General features: G+C 37.0%; 1 protein-coding gene across 5 annotated transcripts in view; it reads right to left on the bottom strand.

The window, feature by feature from the left end:
• LOC137012176 (WD repeat-containing protein 7) overlaps positions 1 to 24739 on the bottom strand; it is a 117130-nt gene that overhangs the window by 40860 nt on the left and 51531 nt on the right. For all 5 annotated transcript variants that reach the window (XM_067375288.1, XM_067375286.1, XM_067375289.1 and 2 more), the window contains 2 exons: positions 22868 to 22991; positions 9322 to 9435 (listed from right to left, as the gene is read on the bottom strand). In XM_067375288.1, the coding sequence (XP_067231389.1) occupies positions 9322 to 9435; positions 22868 to 22991 (238 nt within the window). The remainder of the gene's footprint in view (positions 1 to 9321; positions 9436 to 22867; positions 22992 to 24739) is intronic.

Raw genomic sequence — 24739 nt, 5'->3', positions numbered from 1 at the left:
TCCACTTTTAATGTACATAAAGAGCAGCCTGAACTTTCTGCTACACATATCATGTTGTGTGCTACGTAAGAAATAAATTTATATGGTTTGAAAGACATGAGGGCAAGTAAATAATGAGGGAATGTTCATTTTCAGGTGAAAGATTCCTTTAAGAATCAAAAAGAATGTTAAATCAGGCCACTTTGAGAATGACGGAACTTTCAGAGCGAGTGCTGATGTCATCAGTAAACTGGAGCGCAAACGCAACAGAAGCATTAAATGAAATGAACCAGAACACACACACAATCCTTCAATCAATTTTGCAATCTAATTTTAGCCCAAGCTAAGCAAGAAGGAAACAAACAAACAAAAAAAGAGAGATAAGGAAAAAAGTGATCAATAATCAGCTCGCTTGATAAATGAATGAATGAATGAATGAATATGAAATATTAATAAAATTAATTAAAATAAAGAAGAAAAATAATATATGAAAAAAAAAAAAACCTAAAGAAAAAATAATGAAATATATGGAGCCATATGCAAAAAAAAAATTAGTGGGGAATGAAAAAAAAATATATAATTGGGCAAATAAGAATTATTATTTTTTTTTTAAATTCTAAAAAAAAAAAAAAAAAAATGTGTCTATGGTATGACTTTTTATCATGATAAGTGTGTGTGTGTGTGTGTGTGTGTGTGTGTGTGCGCATGTATGAGAGCAGGTGCAGACTCTGTGTGTGTAGTCAACACTAGCTGGTGTTCAACTTTGTCAAATCAGTCAAGAAAGTGTCTATTAACCTCAGTGTGTGTGTGTGTGTGTGTTTGTGTGTGTGTGGTTGTACCCGAGCAGGACCATCTGTCACCCCCTCCTGGCCCTTTTACCCCCTGATGGGAGCAGGCGTGCTGCTCTCTGGGCTGTTTCAGGGGGGTTTAACCCCACAACATCCTGCCAGCAAAAGAACCTGCCCCACTAGATGCCCCCCCCCACCTCTGAACTCCACTCAGTAGTGCTGTTTACTAAAGTACTAGTGCTGTTAATCAAACCTCTAGCATTAAACATGAGTATTAAAGGTAAGTGTGTGTGTCATCCTGAAACCACCAACAACACCCTAGCAACTGTGCAGCAGCAGCCTAAATCCCTCAGAACACCGTAGCAACTGTGCAGGAACAGCCTAAAACACTCAAAGCACCCTAACAACTGCATGACAACAGCCTGAAACACTTAGAACAAAACAAACTGCATAACAGCCTAAAACACTCAGAACACCCTAACAACTGCATAGCAACAGCTTAAAAAACCCAGAACACACAATTTTAGTTGAATTTTTACCCTTCACACAGCACACTATATACTGCAGGGCTATTTAGGACACACCCCCTGCATGCACTGTGCATTCCGCCAGTCCATAACATGCACATTTGATCAAAAATACAGAAAAAAGCAGTAATATTGTCAAACATAGCTACAATTTAAAATAATGGTTTTCTATTTTGCTAAACATAAAAATTATTCCTGTGATCAAAGCTGAATTTTCAGCATCATTACTCCAGTCTTCAGTGTCACATGATCCTCCAGAAATCATTCTAACATGCTAATTTGATACTCTGTTATCAATGTTAGAAACAGTTTAATTCTGCTGCTTGATTCTTTTATAACTTGTGATACTTTGTTTAGGATTCTTTGATTAATAAAAATTTAAAGAACAGCATTTATTTAAAATAGAAATCTTTTGTAACAATATACATATCGTCCAAAATTTGGGGGTCAGTAATTTTTTTTTCTTTCTTTTTTTTTGAAAGAAATTAATACTTTCATTCAGCAAGGATGTATGAAATTGTTAAATAAAAGTGATATTAAAGTGACACTGTTAGAAAAGATTTCTATTTTGAATAAATTCTATTCTTTTAAACTTTTTATTAATAAGTGAATCCTGAAAATAGTATTACAGGTTCCAAAAAATATTCAGCAGCACAACTGTTTCCAACATTAATAATAACTGAGTATCAAATCAGCATATTAGAATGATTTCTGAAGGATCATGTGACACTGAAATAAATAACACTTAGCAATTGTTGCAATTAAAATATATTTATCATACATATTTACTAAATTAGAATTAATTGAATGCGAAAAATAAATAACTATTATTTTATGTTCTGACCAAACAAAATGTTTATTTGTTTTTATATGATACTTTTTATGTAAATATTATACATTTATATACATTTCCCAAAATTTCCAATTAATTCCCATAAATTCTTATAAATTCCCGTAAATTCCCATAAATTCCTGCTAAGTTTCCAAAGTGGAATATTTCCAAAATTCCCCAGGTGAAAGTTCCCGTGGAAAGTTTCCGGAAATTTACCGGAAACTTTCCGCCCCTTTGCAACCCTACTAGCAACTGCATAACAACTGCCTAAACATTCATAACACCCTACTACAACTAAACAGCAACAACCTAAAACACTTAGAACACCTTAACAATTGCCTAAACACTCAGAACACCCTAGAAACGGCATAACAAAAGCCTAAAACACTCAGAACACCTACTGCATAGCAACAGCCTAAAACACTCAGAACACCATAGAAACTGCATAGCAACAGCCCAAAAACACTCAGAACACCCTAGCAACTGCATAGCAACAGCCTGGAATATTCAGAACACCGTAGCAACTGCATAACATTCTAAAAAAATACACAATCAAAATACCACAGCAAACAACAACTTAAAAACAGTACACCTTAGCAACAGTAGAGTAACAACCACTCAAAACACCTTAGTAATGCCCTAGAAACCACCAAGAATATCCTAGCAACCGCATAGCAACAAATGGTGATCACACTCAACACTTTTACATGGTCAAACACCACTGATAATTCAAAAAAAAAAAAAAAAAACTCTACTCCCAGTTTCCTGTAAGCTCTTAATCTCTTTGCTGTGTTCAGGTCACAGATTTTGCTCTGGACATCAAAGCTGAATTTTTAACATCTGTCTGTCTCTGGCTGAATTCCCCCAGTGTGGCTCCATTGTGCTGAATTATTAATTTCCTTGTGTTTAATGATCTTGGAGTCTGTTCTCTGTCTTATGAACAACACTGCCCTGTTACCGTGCCATTATGACATCATCATCATCATCAGAACTAAATCCAGATCAACACGTGAGCGACCCGTGACCGCTGAACACACTATTGTCCTCGTGCATGAGGTCATTCTTAAAGAAACAGAGCACTAAATCTGCCCATTCGTGCTTTTGCATAGTCAGACATTTCCATGAATTCTCTTCAAACTGTTACTCTGCAGTGACCTGAATGACTACATGGACCAAAGCAAGTTTACAATGTTGAGTATGAATGAAAACTATTTATGAATGAAGTTCCCAATCATGATGCCTCATCCTTCGTGATTCCATTAAGAACATCAGACCAAACACCAAGACTCAAAGACCTGCAAAATCATTCATCATAAAATCATGGATTCCATGGTATGACTCCACTGAAGAGCAGGAAGAAAAGAAAGTTACTATAAAAGAATAGAAGACCTTTTAGTGTGGAAAAACTGACATGTGCAAACAAACAAACAGAAGGTGTTTGGTTTGATGTTCTTAAAAGGAATTGAGTGTGATGATGCAGGTCAGAGAGCTGCTGGAATCACTGCTTATTTTTCATTTATTTGGGCTTTTATTGGGTCACTGTTCGTTTTACGAGGATCCAGAACAGCCTGAGGGCAAATGCTCTCACACACACACTCATAAAGTCAGCAATGGAAAACCTACTGATGAACAAACACTTGTGAAGACACAAACAAAAGCACACAAGGCTAAATCTTTCATGAGAAGGTGGTTTTCAGTTGTAGTTGATCTACGGTGTTAAAGAAAACAATCTACACCGTGTGCGGTGGTCAAATGTCATAACACCACAAGATCATCGATAGGGAAGAGAAGAAATCAGACAGGTAAAAAGCTCAACTCCTACATTCAGAAGATGAGCTATGAGAAGAGACATGAAGAGAGGAAAAAAGTTGAGGCAAGAGGAGAAATGAAGAGATGAGGTTATCAGTAGCTGCGTTTACATGGACCCTAATTATCCGGTTGTAATCGGAGTAGCAGCAAAGTAGGAATATAAAAGTCACATGTAACCACGTCAATCAGAATGAATAGGCCAAAACCGGTAGAGGGTGTAAGGGGTGATTTGAACCTTTTCTAATCCATTCGATAAGACAGAAGGGAAGGAAAGGGAGCGCTAAGAAAAGGGAAGGGAAGGGAGCAAGAAGGGAAGGGAGCAAGAAAGGAAGGGAAGGGGCAAGAAGGGTAACGGGAAGAAAGGAAGGGAAGGAGCAAGAAGGGAAGGGGCAAGAAAGGAAAGGGAGCAAGAAGGGAAGGGAAGGGGCAAGAAGGGTAGGGGCAAGAAAGGAAGGGAAGGGAAAGGAGCAAGAAAGGAAGGGAGTAAGAAGGGAAGGGGCAAGAAAGGAAAGAAAGGGGCAAGAAGGGTAGGGGCAAGAAAGGAAGGGAGCAAGAAAGGAAGGGAAGGGGAAAGAAGGGTAAGGGGAAGAAAGGAAAGGAAGGGAAGGGAAGGAGCAAGAAGGGAAGGGGCAAGAAGGGTAGGGGCAAGAAAGGAAAGGGAGCAAGAAGGGAAGGGAGCAAGAAGGGAAGGGAAGGGGCAAGAAGGGTAGGGCAAGAAAGGAAGGGAAGGGAAAGGAGCAAGAAAGGAAGTGAGTAAGAAGGGAAGGGGCAAGAAAGGAAAGAAAGGGGCAAGAAGGGAAGGGGCAAGAAAGGAAGGGAAGGGAAGGGAGGGGTAGGGGAAAGAAAGGAAGGGAAAGGAAGGGAGGGGAAGGGAGCAAGAAAGGAAGGGAAGGGAGCAATAAAGGAAGGGAAGGGGCAAGAAAGGAAGGGACTAAGAAGGGAAGGGGCAAGAAAGGAAAGAAAGGGGCAAGAAGGGAATTGAGCAAGAAAGGAAGGGGCAAGAAAGGAAAGGAATGGAAGGGGCAAGAAGGGTAGGGCAAGAAAGGAAGGGAAGGGAGCAAGAAAGAAAGGGAAGGGGCAAGAAAGGAAGGGGCAAGAAAGGAAGGGAAGGGGCAAGAAGGGTAGGGCAAGAAAGGAAGGGAAGGGATGAGACAAGATGATATGAGATGTCAAGAGATGCAACAAGAGATTAAAGAAAAGAAGAAACAAGCCAAAACAAAAAAAAAGAAAAGAAAAGAGAAGCAAATCAAAATGGAAGAGAAGGAAAGAGAAGGTACAAGAGATGAGACATGAATGCATGGGGTGATAGATGAAAAGAGCCAAAACAGAAGAGAAGAAATTAGACATGATGAGAAGAGAAGATGACGAGACGAGATGAGACAAGATAAGGTGATACAAGAAGAAAAAAAATAAACAAGCCAAAAGAGAATGAGACAAGACAAGAAAAAACAAATCAAAATGGAAAAGAAAAAGAGAAGATATGAGATGATACGAGATGAGACAAGACATGAATAAATTAGGTGATACATGAAGAAAAAATGTGATGAAAAGAGCCAAAACAGAAGAGAAGAAATTAGATAAGATGAGATGAGATGAGATGTGAAGAGATGTTACAAGAAGAGATCAAAGAAAAACATTTAAAAAATAAGCTGAAACGAGAAGAGACATGAAGAGATGAGACAGGATAAGACAAGATGAGACAAGAAGACATAAATCAGAATGGAAAAGAAGATATGAAGTGATGAGGTGATACTAGAAGAGACGACAAGAAAATAAGTAAAGAGCCAAACCAAAATGAAAGAGGATAATGAGTGAGAAGAAAAGTGAAGAGAAGCGATAAGGTTAGTCATCAAGAGACAAGATGAGCCTTGAAGAGACAAAAGAACAGAAGTCAAGAAACAAGGCAAAATGGAAGAGAAGAGGATGACAGGTGTCATCACCTTTGACCTCTGACCTCTGAGAGGCTGCAGCGCTCTTCTCATCTCCTTCCTGTCATTCTGTGTCCTGAATGAGCAAGTCGAGTCATTCTGAGACAGAGACTAACCACGCTGCGTCTGCACTGTCACGTTTGTAAAATGATCATGTATTTGTAAAGAGGTTACGCAGCGCTAACATGATTGTATGTTTGGAGACTGATGATGCATTTGAGACCTGAATTCTTGGCTGTCGTGGCTCCTTGCGGAGGAGTTTTCCATCTCTGTCATTATCCGGCGGACAACTCATCCATCCTGGGAAATATTAGACGTTCACATACACACACACAGCATGTATTTTAAGAAAAAAAAAAACCTTTCACAACACAAATGAAACGCACACATGGATGCTCTGCTCCTACTGGACTAAAATAAGCTCTGCCCACTTCCTGTAACCGTAATCAAGACATCTGAGGTGGGGGTGGATTCACTCTGACCTTTGACCTATCCAGCTCCTAACATGACAGTGACTGCGCTTGTGCAGTCACAGATCAGGCATAACATTATGACCACCTTCCTAATATTGTGTTGGTCCCCCTTTTGCTGCCAAAACAGCCCTGACCCGTCGAGGCATGGACTCCTCTAGACCCCTGAAGGTGTGCTGTGGTATCTGCACCAAGATGTTAGCAGCAGATCCTTTAAGTCCTGTAAGTTGTGAGGTAGATCCTCCATGGATCGGACTTGTTTGTTCAGCACATCCCACAGATGCTAGATTGGATTGAGATCTGGGGAATTTGGAGGCCAAATCAACACCTCAAACTCTTTGTTGTGCTCCTCAAACCATTCCTGAACCATTTTTGCTTCGTGTCAGGAGCATTATCCTGCTGAAAGAGGCCACAGCCACCAGGGAATACTGTTTCCATGAAAGGGTGTACATGATCTGCAACAATGCTTAGGTAGGTGGTACGTGTCAAAGTAACATCCACATGGATGGCAGGACCCAAGGTTTCCCAGCAGAACATTGCCCAAAGCATCACACTGCCTCCATCGGCTTGCCTTCTTCCCATAGTGCATCCTGGTGCCATGTGTTCCCCAGGTAAGAGACGCACACACACCCAGCCATCCACGTGATGTAAAAGAAAACGTGATTCATCAGACCAGGCCACCTTCTTCCATCGCTCCGTGGTCCAGTTATGATGTTCACATGTCACTGTTGGCTCTTTCAGCGGTGGACAGGGGTCAGCATGGGCACCCTGACTGATCTGCAGCTCCATACGCAACAAACTGATGCACTGTGTATTCTGACACCTTTCTATCAGAACCAGCATTAACTTCTGGAGCAATTTGAGCTACAGTAGCTCGTCTGTTGGATCGGATCACACGAGCCAGCCTTCGCTCCCCACGTGCATCAGTGACCCTGTCGCCGGCTCACCACTGTATACCAATATAACTGTCTGAATGGAAGTTTTCAATTCTCACAGCTGTGGTTCAAGAGCCTGATTTGATCAGACGATCACAGAAACGAGAGCTATGATCATCAGAGATCAGCGAGAGAAACAGGAGCAGATCTGATATCAGATCAATGCTAGCAGAATTGAAGCATGAATGTGGATCCGAGATCTGTCATAACACACGACACATCTCACACACATCACGAAAGATGCTGATAAAGTCACAGTTCTCAAGCAGGTCTGTCCTGTTCTAGCTGGTTAAGGAGGATTAACAGGAAACACTTTCACCACATTAATGTGAGACACTGATAATCTCTCCATCGATCCTCCACTTATGTGACAGGCTCTCCATCCAAATATCCTTTTATTCGCTGTGAAAATCTACAATAGTAACCCATCTTATGTCCGTTATATGACTTAATTCCCAGTGAAAGAACACATGTAGGCTGGGACTTTAGTTTATTGAAGTGAATTGATGTGATGATGGTGTAAATTTAGTTTCAATTCCACATGCATTTGCACTGAATCATAAAAATCTGGTCTGAACAGGTCAACAAGACAATCTTGTGCACGCGCGCACACACACACACACACACACACACACACACACACACACACACACACACACACACACACACACACACACACACACACACACACACACACACACACACACACACACACACACACACACACTAAAGCAATCACTATTTCTAGCACTTGTGAAAAGCAGCATACACTGCCGTCCGTCTCTCTCTCTGCTGCAGTCCAGTCGGCTCTCTGCATCCAGTCAATAACACAGACATGCATGACGATTTATCATTTTCTACTCTCATTTTTCACTTATTGACATTGTTTTTCCATTTATTCTGCAGAATTAAATCAGTAAGTCCAGACGAACCGAGTGCTGCCTGTGTCTCACACAGTCTTACTACAATCCTTTCTTATCTCTTCTGCTCACTAATTCTGCATTTATTTGATCAGAAATACAGTAACTACAGTGAAATATTATTACAATTTTAAATAACTGTTTTCTATGTGAATATATATTAAACTGTAATTTATTCCTGTGATCAAAGCTGTATTTTCAGCATCATTCCTCCAGTCTTCAGTGTCACATGATCCTTCAGAAATCATTCTAATATGATGATTTGCTGCTCAAGAAACATTTATGATTATTATTAATGTTGAAAAAAGTTCATATTTTTGTGGAAACCATCATCATTTTTTTTTCTATTTTTGTTTTTTTTATTCTTTGATGAAAATTAAGTTTAAAAGAACAGCATTTATTTGTAATATTATGAACTGCCACTTTAGATCAATTGAACGATAGCATATGTAACACTTTAGTTTGGGGTCCAATTCTCACTATTAAGCAACTAGTTATTAGTATGCATATTATTAAGATATTGGTTGTTAATTAGTACTTTTAGAGCAGATATTAATGTCTTATTCTGCATGACCTTATTCTACACCCCTTAATCCTACCCATTACCTAAACTTAACTATCCAACTAATATTAATAAGCACTAATTAGGAGTTTATTGAGGGTAAAACAGTAATTAATAGTGATAATTAAAACAAAAGTTTGTAAAAGTTAGTATTTTAAGGTCCTAGTCTAGGGTTAATGATGATAACCCTCGTTCTAAAGTCATTAGAAAACCACCTGAACTGAAGAAAGACAGACTGAGCAACTACAGGAATATTGATATGAATCAAAATACGGCATTATGTCCTAAAGTTTAAAGCTGCTGGACAAACAGAGACTGATACATTCACTCCATCTGTGTGCTGTTCAGGGTCAGAGTAATGATGTCTGTGGTGTGGGGAACCATGGGAGATGATTAGGGTCTTCCTTATGGTTTGAAACCATGTATGTGTGTGTATGTGTGTGTGTGTGATATTTCCCTTCTCCAAGGTACTGAAATGAGAAACTCAGGAATCTCATCCTGCAGGAAGAACATGCCTTTCTGCTGCCACTGCCACACACAAAGAGAGACAGACATGAGGGCGTGTCCTTACCTGCTGTGATGTCATCATCCGTCACGTCCATCTCTTCCTCTGGAGCTTTGGTCTCAGTGGGCGGGGCTTCAGCAGGGGGCGGGGCAGGCTGGGCGGTCTCTGGGGCGGTTCCCGCTGCAAACACAAAAGCCAATCACAAGTGAAAATGCAGAATGACAAAGAACGAAATGACAAAGTTTCTTTTCCGCATTTCGCACAAAACTTTTGTTGTGTTTTTATCATTTTTAGCTACCATTTTTCTATTATTTAGTTTCAGTTTTAGTTATTTTAAAGGTGCCCTAGAATCAAAAATTTAATTTACTTTGGCATAGTTAAATAACAAGAGTTCAGTACATGGAAATGACATACAGTGAGTCTCAAACTCCATTGTTTCCTCCTTCTTATATAAATCTCATTTGTTTAAAAGACCTCTGAAGAACAGGCGAATCTCAACATAAGACAGACTGTTACGTAACAGTCAGGATCATTAATATGTACGCCCCCAATATTTGCATATGCCAGCTCATGTTCAAGTCATTACACAAGGGCAGACAGTGTTAACGTCTGGATCTGTGCACAGCTGAATCATCAGACTAGGTAAGCAAGCAAGAACAACAGCGAAAAATGGCAGATGGAGTAATAATAACTGACATGATCCATGATATCATGATATTTTTAGTGATATTTGTAAATTGTCTTTCTAAATGTTTTGTTAGTATGTTGCTAATGTACTGTTAAATGTGGTTAAAGTTACCATCGTTTATTACTGTATTCACAGAGACAAGAGTTGTCGCTATTTTCATTATTAAACACTTGCAGTCTGTATAATTCATAAACACAACTTCATTCTTTATAAATCTCTCCAACAGTGTAGCATTAGCCGTTAGCCACGGATCACAGCCTCAAACACATTCAGAATCAAATGTAAACATCCAAATAAATACTGTACTCACATGATCCGAAGCATGCATGATGAACATTTTGTAAAGATCCATTTGAGGGTTATTTAGCTGTGTGAACTTTGTTTATGCACTGTATTATAGTCAAGAGCTTGGGGGGGGCAGGGAGCGCGAGAATTTAAAGGGGCCACCAAGCGGCAACCTCCCCCTTTCTCTCGTGAAGCCAATACGGAAGTGACTTAAACTGCGATTCATCGACTGGCCGCTAGGGACAGGCTCCAAAAGAGAGCAGAATCTCATAGAGTCCCATGTTAAATTGGCCAAGTTTATAGCAGAAAAAAACATGTTTACAAGTTGGTTCAAATTGTGGTTTTGGTCTATACTGCTATTTCTGCCCTTCATGACAACTCTGAGGGGGGTGAATTTTTTTATAACTTATCCGTTTAAATTATATTAAGCCTTAAAAGTTCTGCATAATTAAGGGCGTGGTCACTTGAGTGACAGGTAGATTGCGCTGCTGTCTGTGAGCTGTCACTTTACCTCAGCTGTCGCTGAATTTGGCATCTCAGCCGTTTTTGTGCCTTTTTTCTCGATTATTTTATATAATTATAAAATAGGGCTTGCTGCATAATATTCGAGACTGATGTGTGTCTGTGTAGATGTGCATGCATGCGGAAGAGACAGAACACACGTTGTTGGATCGTGGCATTGGCTGAAAGTTTTGATTGCGAGATTTAACGTTACTACAATGACAAAACCAGGAGGATATACAACTCTGACAGCACTGCTTGGATATTATAACTAAAACTGCTGCACTATTTTGAAAAAAAATATACTTTGGACACAGGCTCATGTGTTTGTTAGATACGATCGCTGCTCAGATTGCATCCTTTCTTGAAGAACGATGACAGAGAGCAGATATTCAGAAGAAATGTGAAATGTTTTTTTTTTTTGTTTTGCAATGGACATTTATATTTTACCCAAGTGCCACAGATTGGATTCATCTCGCGATCTCTATTATAAAGGTATGAAGTCCCATTTGATGTTCCATGTTGTTATTTGCACACCCAACACAAATTACTGGTGTTGGAGCATCCATATCTTAAAAAATCACTGTAAATTGACAGTAAACCTTTATAACTTTCTGATGTTAAAACTTATCTTTATTAATAATTTAGATAGTATCTAGATAGATAGCTCCTTTGCTTGCTAACGTGGTCACGTCGAGCTAGGCGGGCGTGGTTTCAGCAACCAATCACATCAGCCCAAACCACCTCCCCGCCTCTTTGCCCATTTTCAGTTATCCGGGAGTGACGTGCGGTGACGCGCAGCTAAGATAGCCGCGTCCTCATTTTCGCTTCAAAACTGCTGTTCAGAACTCTATGGGTGACGTCACGGACGCTACGTCCATATTTTTTTACAGTCTATGGGGGCCGCAGCCTGAATCGGTGCATAGTTAATGATGCCCCAAAATTAATAATAAAAAAAAAAAATCTATGGGGTATTTTGAGCTGAAACTTCACAGACACATTCAGGAGACACCTTAGACTAATATTACATCTTGTGAAAGAATGTTCTAGGCCACCTTTAAGTTTAAGTTATACTAAATGAAAATAAGAAATCTTGCTTTGACAACTAGCTGAAATAACATGCGTTTTTATATGTTTTATTTTATATTAGCTAAATGTTATTTCAAGTAACGAAATGGATATTTGATTTAGTTTTAGTTAACGATAATAACCCTGGTACTAAAGTCACTGGAAAACACCTGAACTGAGTAAAACTGACTGAAAAACTACAGGAATATTGATATTAATCAAAATGTGACATTATGTCGTTAACAGAAGTCAATCACAGTATAACAAATGAAAATGCAGTTGTTGCTGCGGCAACGACCAAATTTGGAAGAACGGCATTTTTCTTGCTGTCTCTTTTCCGCAAATGTCGCTAACTTCTCTTGTTTTCTAGCAACCTTGTTAAAAAGCTCATCAGGGTTTATTGGTGCTTTGCATTATCGAGGCTTTATTAAGCTTTAGCGCCTGATTACCACCATTTTTATTCTATGCCTTCATTCGGTGCTTATCCTGGAATTACCAATTAAAATAAGCTTTTCATTAAAGAGGCTGCAAATGAATCAATGCTGCTTAAAGGTGAGAATGAGCTAATCTAGACGGGGCGCTAATTAATGAGACCCCCAGACCCCCGCGAACCCTCAGCGGAGAGAGAGACGGGTCTGGTGTTTAAGAGCTGTCAGACTGATCCAGATCTGACTGACAGAACACACTCACAGAGAGAAAAACACGCGGAATAGAAGAAAAACAAACTCGCACAGAGACCGCAGTATGATACATTTACATTACTGTAACACACACAGACACACACACACACACACACACACACACTTGTGCACAGACACACATAGACACAAATTATTAAGTGTCTTTAATTTGTGCTAACACACACACACAAATACACACAATCACTCACAAATACTATCATAAACACTCACACACACTCATACACACACTCTCTCTCTCACACACTCTGAAAAAAATGAAAAATTCAAGATATTAATAAAAACTAAAATAGCATATAAACAACAATAAAATAACTATGAAAGCTTGTTTCTGCCATGAAATAAAAAATAAGACAGGTAATTACATTTTATCTCACAATTTTTCATGTTTTTTTTTTCTCAGAATTGTGAGTTTATAAATCAGAATTACAAGTTATAAAGTCAGAATTGAGTGACAAAAGCAATTGTGAGAAGACTTTATAACATGCAAATGTGAGTTATCTTTAAAGTTTTTAAAACATATTTCTCCCTCACAATCGAACATTATAACATGCAATGGTGAGAAAAAAATGTCAGAATTATGAGGAAAAAAAGTTAAAATTGTAAGTTTTTATCTTGCAACTCGGACAATTCTGACTTTTTTTCCTTCATAATTCTGACCTTTTTTTTCTCACAATTGCATGTTCAATTGTGAGGGAAAAAACATGTTTTAAAAGTTTTAAAGATGACTAACATGCAAATGCGAGTTTATATCTCGAAATTCTGAGAAAAAAGTCAGAATTGTGAGATGCAAACTCACAATTGCAAGAAAGTCTGAATAAAAAGACTATTTTTTGTAAGACAAAAATTCGCAATTACCTTTTTTATTTTTGTTTATTTAGTGGCGGAAACAAGCTTCAATAAATAACACTGTGGTTTCACATTAATGCACTTTAACTTTAACACTTGAATCATTAAATAGTTTATGAATTATGAATATAACAAAAAGGTGCAAAAAAAACGTTTAAAAAAGCCATTTAAAGACTATTTTGAGTGAACAAAGAACATTAAATGGTAACAATGAAATTAAAATGCTAATCTACAGATTTAAGATCAGAATTTCTTCTAATTTCATAAAGAAATGATTTAGAATTACAGATGATATTGGGCTGATCACAAAACAGTGAATTGGAGCAGATAATCACAACTGGCTAATCTGGTCTCAGTCTGAGGCACTTCAGATGCCATATTGACAATATCCGCCCAATTAGCTTTGATAAAGTGAGTGTTTGCGTGTCCCAGTGTCTCAATTAACCTGCGGCTACTCAGAGACACATAAGAAACACACACCTTTTTCTTCTCATCATAAACGAACAGGTGGCAATCAGACAGAAATTCACACATGATTGAAAATGTAGGCAGCAAAAATACCTCATTCAGCCAAATTCGAAGAAAATCACAATACATTTTCTTGACAGAAAAGGCAATCCCACAATGCACAGCAACCAGTGCTGGGTAGATTATTTACAAACTGTAGTCCATTACTGAATACAAATGACATGATACAATTGTATTTAGTAACAATCTATGAGATTTGATTAGTTTTAGATTACTTATTTGAATAATTACATTGATTTAAATATGAGAATCTTGTGCCATATTGATATAAAAATAAAAAGAAAGAAAATGTATTCCTTTCTTTGCTATAAACAACATAAGGTGCATTAAATATTACATTACGTCAGGAGTTTCTCAGACTGGGTTTTGTGAAGGAACTGGTTCGTGAATTGATAAAAAGCTAATAATTAAATGTTAGAAAAATGTTACATGTTCAAAATTCAAATTAAAATATAAAGTCAATACCTTTTTAAAAAGGAAAATTTAAAAGATAAAGAAGAATTAGAGAGAATCGTCGATACATTTTTAATAATTTGCTGCCATTTTGTGAATATTGTGTAATAAAAAAAAAGTAACTGTAGTCTGATTATTTTAAATATAAATATATTTAAATAATCTTTAAGTACTTTAAAATTTAATGTTAACCAATTACAAGTATTTCATTTTTAGAATCTGATGACATATTCCAGATTACATGTAATCAGTAACTAAAACCATAAAAAAACTAAATGTAACGAAATAAAACAAAATATAAAAAATGTATGCTTATTTTATTTCAGTTAGTTCTCAAAGCAACATTTCTCGTTTTCACTTAGTTTAACTTTACTAAAATTTAACTAAAATGAAAATGCAAAAATAAACATTCAAAATATTTAAAAAATTTATATTAAAATATTAAATATTAAATAAAATGACACTGGTTATTGCCCAGCACTGACAGCAAACAGCCAATATGGCAAATATTGATATTTTAAATAGGACATTCATTAAATATTGAACAATATGAATTAAAATAGTTAGACATTTTAGAATAAGTCGAGTCTCTCATGCACCCTATGTAGTGTGTTCAAAGTCTCTCACTTATGAGGGCACAGTTTCAAAGATATAGGAAATAACAAGTCGGCTCATTAGTGTTTGGTAAATCCAATCTGAGCCAAATATCATAATGAATTCATGACACAAACATTAATTATAGGAAGTCAGAAAACACTCACTAAACTGTTTGTGTGTTAACCGTGTTGATGTGACCCAGGCTGTTCAAGTCTGTGTGTGTGTGTGTGTGTGTGTGTGTGTGTGTGTGTGTGTGTGTGTGTGTTTGGTTTTGATGGCTTGAGCTGTGATTGTGAGTTTTGTGTGCCTTCAGTGAGGCATATAAACACAAGAAGACTTCACAGCATGATATGAACACACACACACACACACACACACACACACACACACACACACACACACACACACACACACACACACACACACACACACACACACACACACACACACACACACACACACACACACACACACACACACACGCAGCAAGCGGACAGCAGCTCATAACTCAGAGATGTTGGTGTCGTTTGGGTAAAATCGGCCTCCAGCAAGGTCAAACGCCTGTGTCAAGCATGACACACTGCTTACACCCGGCCTTGTTAACCCCATCCTCCCTCTCCCACCATCCTTTGTCTCTCTGTTCACAGGGGAATGCTTTAAAATTCAGCCCAGCTGCAGTCAGGCTGCGAGCAGGACGTTTCTCAGCACGGCCGCGATCCGATTCTGATTTTATACTACAACACACAAAATATAACGGTACGATGGCGATCATAATTTCATGAAGGTGCCGAGAACAAAAGGACATCAGAAACACAGAGGAGTGACTTTAGCATCTCTGTGAAAATATAAGATTCGAGCTTGTGCTGGAATGTTTTCTGAGCCTTTAAAAGGTTCATCAAATGTGTCACATGATTAAATTAACTGCCATTTTAAACTAAAATGATGTAAAGAAGAATATTCTGGGATATTTATGACTTAAAGCAATAGATGACCTAAAAATGAGTATTTGTCAGCATTTATTCACCTGCATGTCATTATAAAACCACTAACAGTTTATAATTGTAACAAAAAATAATCACTGAAATCTGTGTTTAGTTAGTTTTATTACATTTTATAGCATAGCTAATGTTTTTATTTTTATATATTTTGTTTTCATGTTAATTTTAGCGTAATTTTTAGTTTTTTCCTTATATGCTTTTGTCATTTTATTAGCTTTTTTTAAATATAAATATTGCTATTTCGGTTTAATTTATTTAATTTCAGTTTTAGTTTAATTTTATAGTAATTTTGTTATATGCTTTTGTCATTTTATTAGTTTTTTTTTTTATATAGCTTATTATGTTCAATTTATTTTTATTTGTTTTAGTTTTAATTTTAGTTTAATTTTTAAGTTTATTGCCAAGGCAACATTTGTAATTTTCGTATATTTTATTTTATTTCCGCTTCATTTCAATGAACAGAAATGTTATTAATAGGTTTAAATAATTTTTAGTATATTTTAATAATATTTTAGTTTTAATTTCCTGGCTGAAATCAAAAGTAAAATATTTTAATACATTTTAATAATTAAAAGGTTATTTTAATAAAGTATTAAAATAAAAAAAAAACTAAAATTGATCATAAAATATATAGACAAAAATAAAAATGACAAAAACAGACAACAAAATGTACTCTAAAATTAAAACAGAAAATCTAAAACTAATTCAAAATATGAATGCACATTATAATAGTATATGAATTACATATGGAAAATAACACTGATTCACGCTGAACATTTTCATACAATGAAAAGAAATAGTGACTAGATCTGTCAAAAAAGACAAAAATGCATTATGGTCCATATTTGGATTATAATGCAAGAATTATATTCAAAACCTTATGAAGTCATACAACAATTTTGTGAGGGCAATATACAGCAATTTTATCAAATTTCATTCATTCTTGCACATACATTATCAAACCTAATGCATCGAGACACAGGGTTCAACGCCAACAAAACCAAATGGCATTTGTATCTCATAAATTATCAATACATAATGCAATATAATGCATTAGGAATAGTGATTTGTGGAAGTGCAAATTAAATTTAAAAGATTTGTAGTGGAGTGGAAGAATTTCAATGAATAACAATTAAAATTTCTGTCTGTTTCTGCATGTATTTGGTGTAATAATGCAATAATGGACAATGTTTTATGATTGTTTTCAGTGCAAATTCTTCTCCGAGGTAATTGACAGCTCGTCGCGGACGCTGTCGATAGAGCTTAAGCTGTAAATAACCCAGAATATTCCTTGAAGATAAACGGCTGGTACGGAGGGTTTGAGCGTGTCTTTCACCCTCAGGGTGTGTGTGCAGGAAAACTGTGTGGGATTATAGAGGCACATCCGTGGGCCTGACCGCTCTCTCACGGAAGAACCGCCTGAGGCCTGTTTTAATCACCTGCTCATCCGTCCCTCCCACCGCTCTACCCCTCTACCTCACCGCTCATCACCCCAGGGGATGCTGGGAAGGGTAAATCCCAGCCGTGAACATCTAACAGGAGAGCCGAGCTTGAGCAGTGAAGGTGAGAGAGAGACTGAATGACTACAACAACCAAACATAAAATAAAAAATTAAACAAAATTAACTAATTTATCCAAAATGTTTGTAATGCATTTTTTTTTCTTATTATGAGTATTGCATCTGCATACTTAAATCGTGTACTCGAGTATGCAGAGATTCATACATCTGAAGAGAGGACGCGTATGAATGTGTGATGAACATCTGGCACAAAACTGTTGCTGTAAACTTACAAAAAAGGCACTCAAATCATTAATGTAAGAAATGTTTGATTTCAGGGTTTCGGTTTGACTGTAGTCATATGAAACAGAGATGGTATGGTTATTAGACTGCTTGATAAATATATGTCCAAAAAATATGTAAAAAAGCAAGTGTCAGGAGCGAGAACTCCTAAAAAATGAGTGAAGACTAAACTTGAAAAATTATTTTATGGCATCAATCTAATGGCATGAATCTCCATCAGAAGCACACACAGAAGCGGTCATCATTTTCATGTTTGTGTGTATTTTACGCCTCCCTTTCTACATCACATTTATCTTTGTTTATTCTCTATTCAACCATTTCCTGTGACACATTCCACCACAGATATAATATAAAGCCCATCACAGAACCCCAGAATGCACCTGTCTCACTTTCACTGCATATGTCTGGTTTTTCTCGGAGCCTGTCGTTTATTCCACATGTTTTTTGTGAACAGGAAAAGGTCATTTATTCATTTCCAGAGCAGCTAATGCCCAGCATGCATCTGTGTGTTTCTGTGAGAGGGAGAGCTGACCTTTAACTGCAATAGGAGCAGAGACACGCTTAAAAACACCAGCGCTTGACCGCCATCGGTAAAAGCCTTCAGTCGGGCTGCAAATCAAAAACCTGTGTGTTTTCAGGGCTGATGCTTACTTGACACACACACCTAAACCCCTGATCTGTGTGTGTGTGTGTGTGTGTGTGTGTGTTTGTGTGTTTGTATTGTATGATTCAGGAACGGAAAGAGTAAAGCTTGTTCTTGACTTGGTCACAGCAAAACACTCAACACATTTACACAGCTTAACTTGTGCTTGTGTTTTAACTTGCTAGTCAGGTGGTTTTAGTTCTAGAGAGCACATGATTGGACAAAAATCTGTGTGGTGCAGGATGAGTCATCAATATTTGTGATCCGTTTTCCATTAGAGAAAGACTTTAAATGATAGATGTGTAAATCTGCTTGAGAGAAGCAAGTATTAAGCAATTAACAAGCTTACAAAAAAAATTACAAAATTTTAATCTGCATCACATTGTTTCCATTTTATGGTTTGCATATAAAAACAAAATGTAATTCCTGACCAGATTTTACTTTAATGTAATATTTTTGTCAGATTTTTTATGTGCAATCACTCACCAAAACAGTAAAATCTAATTAAAAATGAATTAATTTTATCCAAAATGTACGTGATGTGTATTTTTATTGCATTTGCATACTTAAATTGGATAATAAAGTATGCAGAAATTCATTAAAAACACTAAAAAACAAAAATAAACAATAAAAAAGTTCAATCTAATTGAATTGTTTTATTCCAAATGGATGTGCTTTGTATTTGTATGCATATTAGAAAACTGTATTTGCATACTTTAATTACATATTACACTGTAAAAACACTGTTTGAGTGCTTGCCAGAACGTTACCGTAAAAAATACGGTAGCAACATTTTAGGTTTTATGGGACAGCGCTTAGTTTACTGTCTATTTTACAGTTCAAAACCATATAATTTAAAGGTTTATTTTTTAATAATTATGGTTCATAACCGTAAACATTAGATGTAATATAAAACCCTAATGTACATAACTGATTAGAGAGAAAAAAACTAGTTTTTCACACAGGGAATTGTGGGAATGTCAATTTATGTTTTTTCACTGCAAGTTATACAATGACTTGTTATTTTTCACTTCCTAAACCTGTAAATTTAATGGTGTTTTACTGGAAAATTACATTAAACATACAGTTAGATTTATTACAGTTAACTTAACAGAACTGTTTTTCATTTATTTAACCGTTTTCATCATTTACCATTAAAATCATGATCATGTTTTACTCTGTAGAGTATGCAAAATAATAATAATAATAAAATAAAAGTAACAAAAAACAAAAATAGTTCAATTCAATTAAAAATTAGCTATTTTATCCCAAATGTGTGTGAGCTGTGTATTTTCTTTTTTTGCTAATTAGAATATTGTCATTTCCTTTAACGTAAAATATAGTTTTTTTTCAATATCAAATTAATTACATGATCATCCAAAACATGTTGTCTCCTCAACAAGACACGCGATTAGAGAAATCAAACAAGAGCTGCAGGATGAGTTATGCATTTAGTGATTTGAACAAACTCCTAAATAAGACGAATGGTCATAGTGATGCTTGACCTCATAAAAGGTTGATAATCAGTGCTGATATAAACATACTGCTGTAAAGGACACTGCATGTGTGTGTGTGTGTGTGTGTGTGTGTGTGTGTGTGTGTGTGTGTGTGTGTGTGTGTTTCTGAACATCTCATTGTAAAACATCTCAATAAAAGAGCAAATACTAAAATGGCAAAAGACAGTCGTGCTGTTACACACTCAATAAACGAGTGTGTGTGTGCGGGACAGATCGCTTTCACTGACCCCTGCAGTCCTGTACCCTGCTGAGGTCACTGCTGCCACGGTAACATTACACTGACCAGCAACCGTCACCATGGCAACCGTTCCCAGGGGCCACTGCTTGCCTCCCATCAACGGCCCGTAGAGACACACACACACACACTGAAGCTTTCTTGCTGTAAATGACTTTAAACACACACAGACACAAAAGTACACACTGTAGGTGACATTGCGGCTCTGTTCTAAACTCTAATGAGTCGTTTACTGCCTACACAGACAACTGCCTTCTAAGGGAGCATCTTAGATGAAACGGATCCTCATAAGTGACTGATTTGTAATTCATCTTACAAGACAGCAGAATTACGCTGCTAGGTGGTTTTTAATGATTGTCTATTAGCTTTGAGATCATCTAGAGTAGCATTCGAAAGTTTGGGTTTGGTAAGATTTTTAATGTTTTTGAAAGAAGTCTCTATTGCTAATCAAGGCTGCATTTATTTGATCAAAAATACAGTAAGAATTGTGATATATTATTAACATTTAAAACAGCGGTTTTCTATGTGAATACATGTGAAAATGTAATTTATATCCAGTGATCAAAGCTGCATTTTCAGCATCATTACTCCAGTCTTCAGTGTCACATGATCCTTCAGAAATCATTCTAATATGCTCAAGAAACATTTATGATTATTATCAATCAGGCAGCTATGCAGCTCCACACTGCGATGCACTGTGTATTCTGACATCTTTCTATCAAACTCACATGCTCTCTAGAATGAGAATGTCCCGGCCCTAAATCCACCTACCGCTGACTAGCAAGCAGAACATAGATCGAAACATCCTGTTTCGATAGGAAATACATCAAGACAGGGGAAAAAACTGTGCTGAACAACTTCTTAAAAAGTAATAAAGTATAAAGTACAAAAACAAAGAACAAACAGCAAACCTGAGACTGAAATGATCTGCTCTTAGAGGTTCAGAACAAACCCTAAGCAGGATGTTTGAGGAACATCAATACAACACAAACACTGAAATAAGACCTGCGAGGGCGGGAGGGAGGGAGGGATCGAACTCGGGTTTGGACCAAACAATCGAACTAAGTGTGAAAACAGCCGCAGACACATTATACTCTGTGTTTGTGTGTTTTCACACACCTAGTCTGCTTTGATGAGCGGCGTGTCCGGAGGTTTTCTCCTCAGTAGGCGGTGTGAGGTTTGAGATGGCCAGGTTTGTGCTGGTAAATGTAACTGAATGAAAGCAAAGTATTTCCCATCGCTGAGATCCTGGGGTGAATCTCAAAGATTCCTGATTCACTCCAGAACCTCCTTGAAAACTTTCTTACGGTTCCCATGAGCGGGATTGTTTGTGCTGGTTCATCTGTGGCCAACTACATCAACGTCCTTGGGAGACGTATCTGACTTCCTGTGTGGGCCAGGAAGTGCAAAACATGCTCCGACGTGTTCAATTCTGTTGTGTTAATGTAAAAACTTATGGGTGTATTGGCTAGTTTCACAGAAATAAATAAAAGTTTGATCAAATAGACAGATTAAAGGGGTGGTTGATTCTGATTTCACTTGTTTAACTTTAGTTAGTGTGTAATGTTGCCGTTTTGAGCAAAAACAACATCTGCAAAGTTACGACGCTCAAAGTTCAATGCAAAAGAGATATTTTCTTTTAAAGAAATCGCTTTTTAAAGGGTTAGTTCACCCAAAAATGAAAATAATGTCATTTATTACTCACCCTCATGTCGTTTCACACCCGTAAGAATCTTCAGAAGACAAATTGAGATATTTTTGATGAAATCCGATGGCTCAGTGAGGCCTGAGCAATGACATTTCCTCTCTCAAGATCCATTAATGTACTAAAAACATATTTAAATCAGTTCATGTGAGTACAGTGGTTCAATATTAATATTATAAAGTGACGAGAATATTTTTGGTGAGCCAAAAAAACAAAATAACTTATTTAGTGATGACTGATTTCAAAACACTGCTTCAGGAAGCTTCGGAGCGTTATGAATCAGCGTATCGAATCATGATTCGGCTCTCGTGTCAAACCGCCAAACTGCTGAAATCACGTGACTTTGGCGCTGATTCGACACAAAAGATTCATAACGCTCCGAAGCTTCATGAAGCAGTGTTTTGAAATCGGACATCACTATATAAGTCGTTTTTTTTGGCGCACCAAAAATATTCTCGTGGCTTTATTATATTAATATTGAACCACTGTACTCACATGAACTGATTTAAATATGTTTTTAGTACATTAATGGATCTTGAGAGAGGAAATGTCATTGCTCAGGCCTCACTGAGCCATCGGATTTCATCAAAAATATCTTAAATTGTGTTCTGAAGATTAACGAAGGTGAAACGACATGAGAGTGAGTAATTAATGACATTATTTTCATTTTTGGGTGAATTAACCCTTTAAGAACTACAACAAACGGCTGGTAGGACTACAACGAACTTCTTCCCGGGTTAGTGACATCACAAACCCTAAAATTTACATACAATTTACACTTTCCTCATTTTGGCTGCGTGAGATTCTCCAGCTTTGTTGTTGTTGAGCTGTTAAAGCTCCGCCCTCTTCTGGAAAGGGTGCTCATTTGCATTTAAAGGGAGGCACACAAAAACTGTGTTTTTGCTCACACGCAAATACGGGTAAATCTGTCTTATTAAACTTGTAATATATAATATTATAATATAAAACCTGATGTGTGTGTGTGTGTGTTGACTGAGATTGATAACTGAAATTGAACCGGCAGGAGTGTTCAGTGTAATACTTACGGGAGCTGACCGCGTCCACGTACTGCGGAAGATACGGCGCCCACATGTCAATGGTGTCCTTCCTGCCTGACTGACCGATCCGGCGCAGTTCAGCCAAGAGGAGAGCCTGGGCCGCCTCTCGAACCTGCAACACACACACACACACACACACACACACACACGTCAGGTTTAGAGAGACACTGCAGCGTTCCTGTTGAAAAGGCTCTCTTTAAGAAAGTGCAGTTGAAGCCACAGCAGCCGAACTCAAATGACAGACCGCTGAGATGAAGCTCACGAATAAAGCACAAGCCTGAAAGAAGCCATTGAGAGAGATGGAGTGTGTGTCTTTGTCCCGCGGGGTTAGCAGGTGCTAAAGCTGCAAGATACGAATGAAAGTGAATGCGAGAAGAGAGAGAGAGACAGAGAGGAACCCTTGGAGAAAAAGGATTAAGGATGCTTAACAGAGCGTTTCTTTCTTTCTTTTCTTTCTCTCTCTGTCTGTCTCTCTTCATTTCTCTCTCAGTGTGGCGTACGACACCTCTGCGGTCACGGGCGTCACACTCTGACAAACTCAGATCACTTGGCACTGTGCTGCTCACAAAAACAAAAGACTTCTGGTGAATTATGAATAAAATATTAAAGGATTTTGTTTTTGGGTTCTACTAGAACAGGTTTTCCTGCTTGAATGTTGATTATTTTCCTCATATACTCCATTGTTGCAGCTCCTCTCTTCCCATTGTGCTCTGATTGGTCGGCTGGAGCAGTGTGTTGTGATTGGTGTTTGGGAAATGTCCCGCCCCTTACCATAACCGCCAGTTTCAACACACTACTAACTCAACCAAGCCCCGCCCCTTTATTCTATGCATTAATTATTTAAATGAGGAATATTGTGAAGAAAACTCAAGACTACCATGGAGGCGTTTCAGGGAGTTCAGAAACACTGACACTGATATAGAGAAGAATATTTTTCATGCTCAAACAACAACATTAAACACACTAAACATGAGAAAAAGCAATAGGTTCGCTTTAATATTATTGTAAATTAAAATAATAATGTAATAATTATCATTAGAAATGAACAATATATAGCTAAAACTAAAAAACCTTAATCAACTACAATTTCAGTAGTTTTTCTAGTAATTACTGTAGGTTTCATGATAACATAACTACATGAACACAAAAAAGGCTGGGTTAAAAACAACCCAAGTTGGGTTAAATATGGACAAAGCAGTTGGGTAAAACGTTTGCCCAACCTGCTGGGTAGTTTTATTTAACTCAACTATTGTTTAAAAATGACTATATGTCTGGCTTAAAATGAACCCAAAATATGTTGGAAATTAAAAAAATCAGACACATAATTACTAGAGGAAACAATAATAATCAAAAAGGTGAACATTTATTAATTAGCAATTTAATAAATGTTAATTTTCAAAATATAGGGGGTTCATTTTAAAGCAGGCAATACAGTATTTTTTAAATAATAGTTGAGTTAAATAAATCTACCCAGCAAGTTGGGCAAACATTTAACCCAACCACTGGGTTAAAACAACCCAATCATTGGGTTTGACCTTTTTCAACCCAACATTTTTTAGACTTCTTTAACACTTCTACAGCATTTATGTAATATGTAATTTAAAATATTTACTAATAAATAAATTAACTAACGTTAACTAACAAAGATATATTAATAAATAACAATAACAAATACTGTAACAATATATTTTTTTACAGTATTTATTAATCTTTATTAACATTAGTTAACGAAAACACAACTGTTCATTGTTAGTTCATATCAGCTGAGGTCCAATAATATAAAATTAAATAATATGAACAGATGCAACTTTCAATTTTAATAATGAATTGATAAATATTGAAACTACGGATGTGCAACGA

This window comes from Chanodichthys erythropterus, chromosome 22 (assembly GCF_024489055.1).
Source record: "Chanodichthys erythropterus isolate Z2021 chromosome 22, ASM2448905v1, whole genome shotgun sequence".
Taxonomy (NCBI): domain Eukaryota; kingdom Metazoa; phylum Chordata; class Actinopteri; order Cypriniformes; family Xenocyprididae; genus Chanodichthys; species Chanodichthys erythropterus.
Note: the sequence above shows the minus strand (reverse complement) of the source record. Positions and strands in the feature narration are given on the sequence as shown.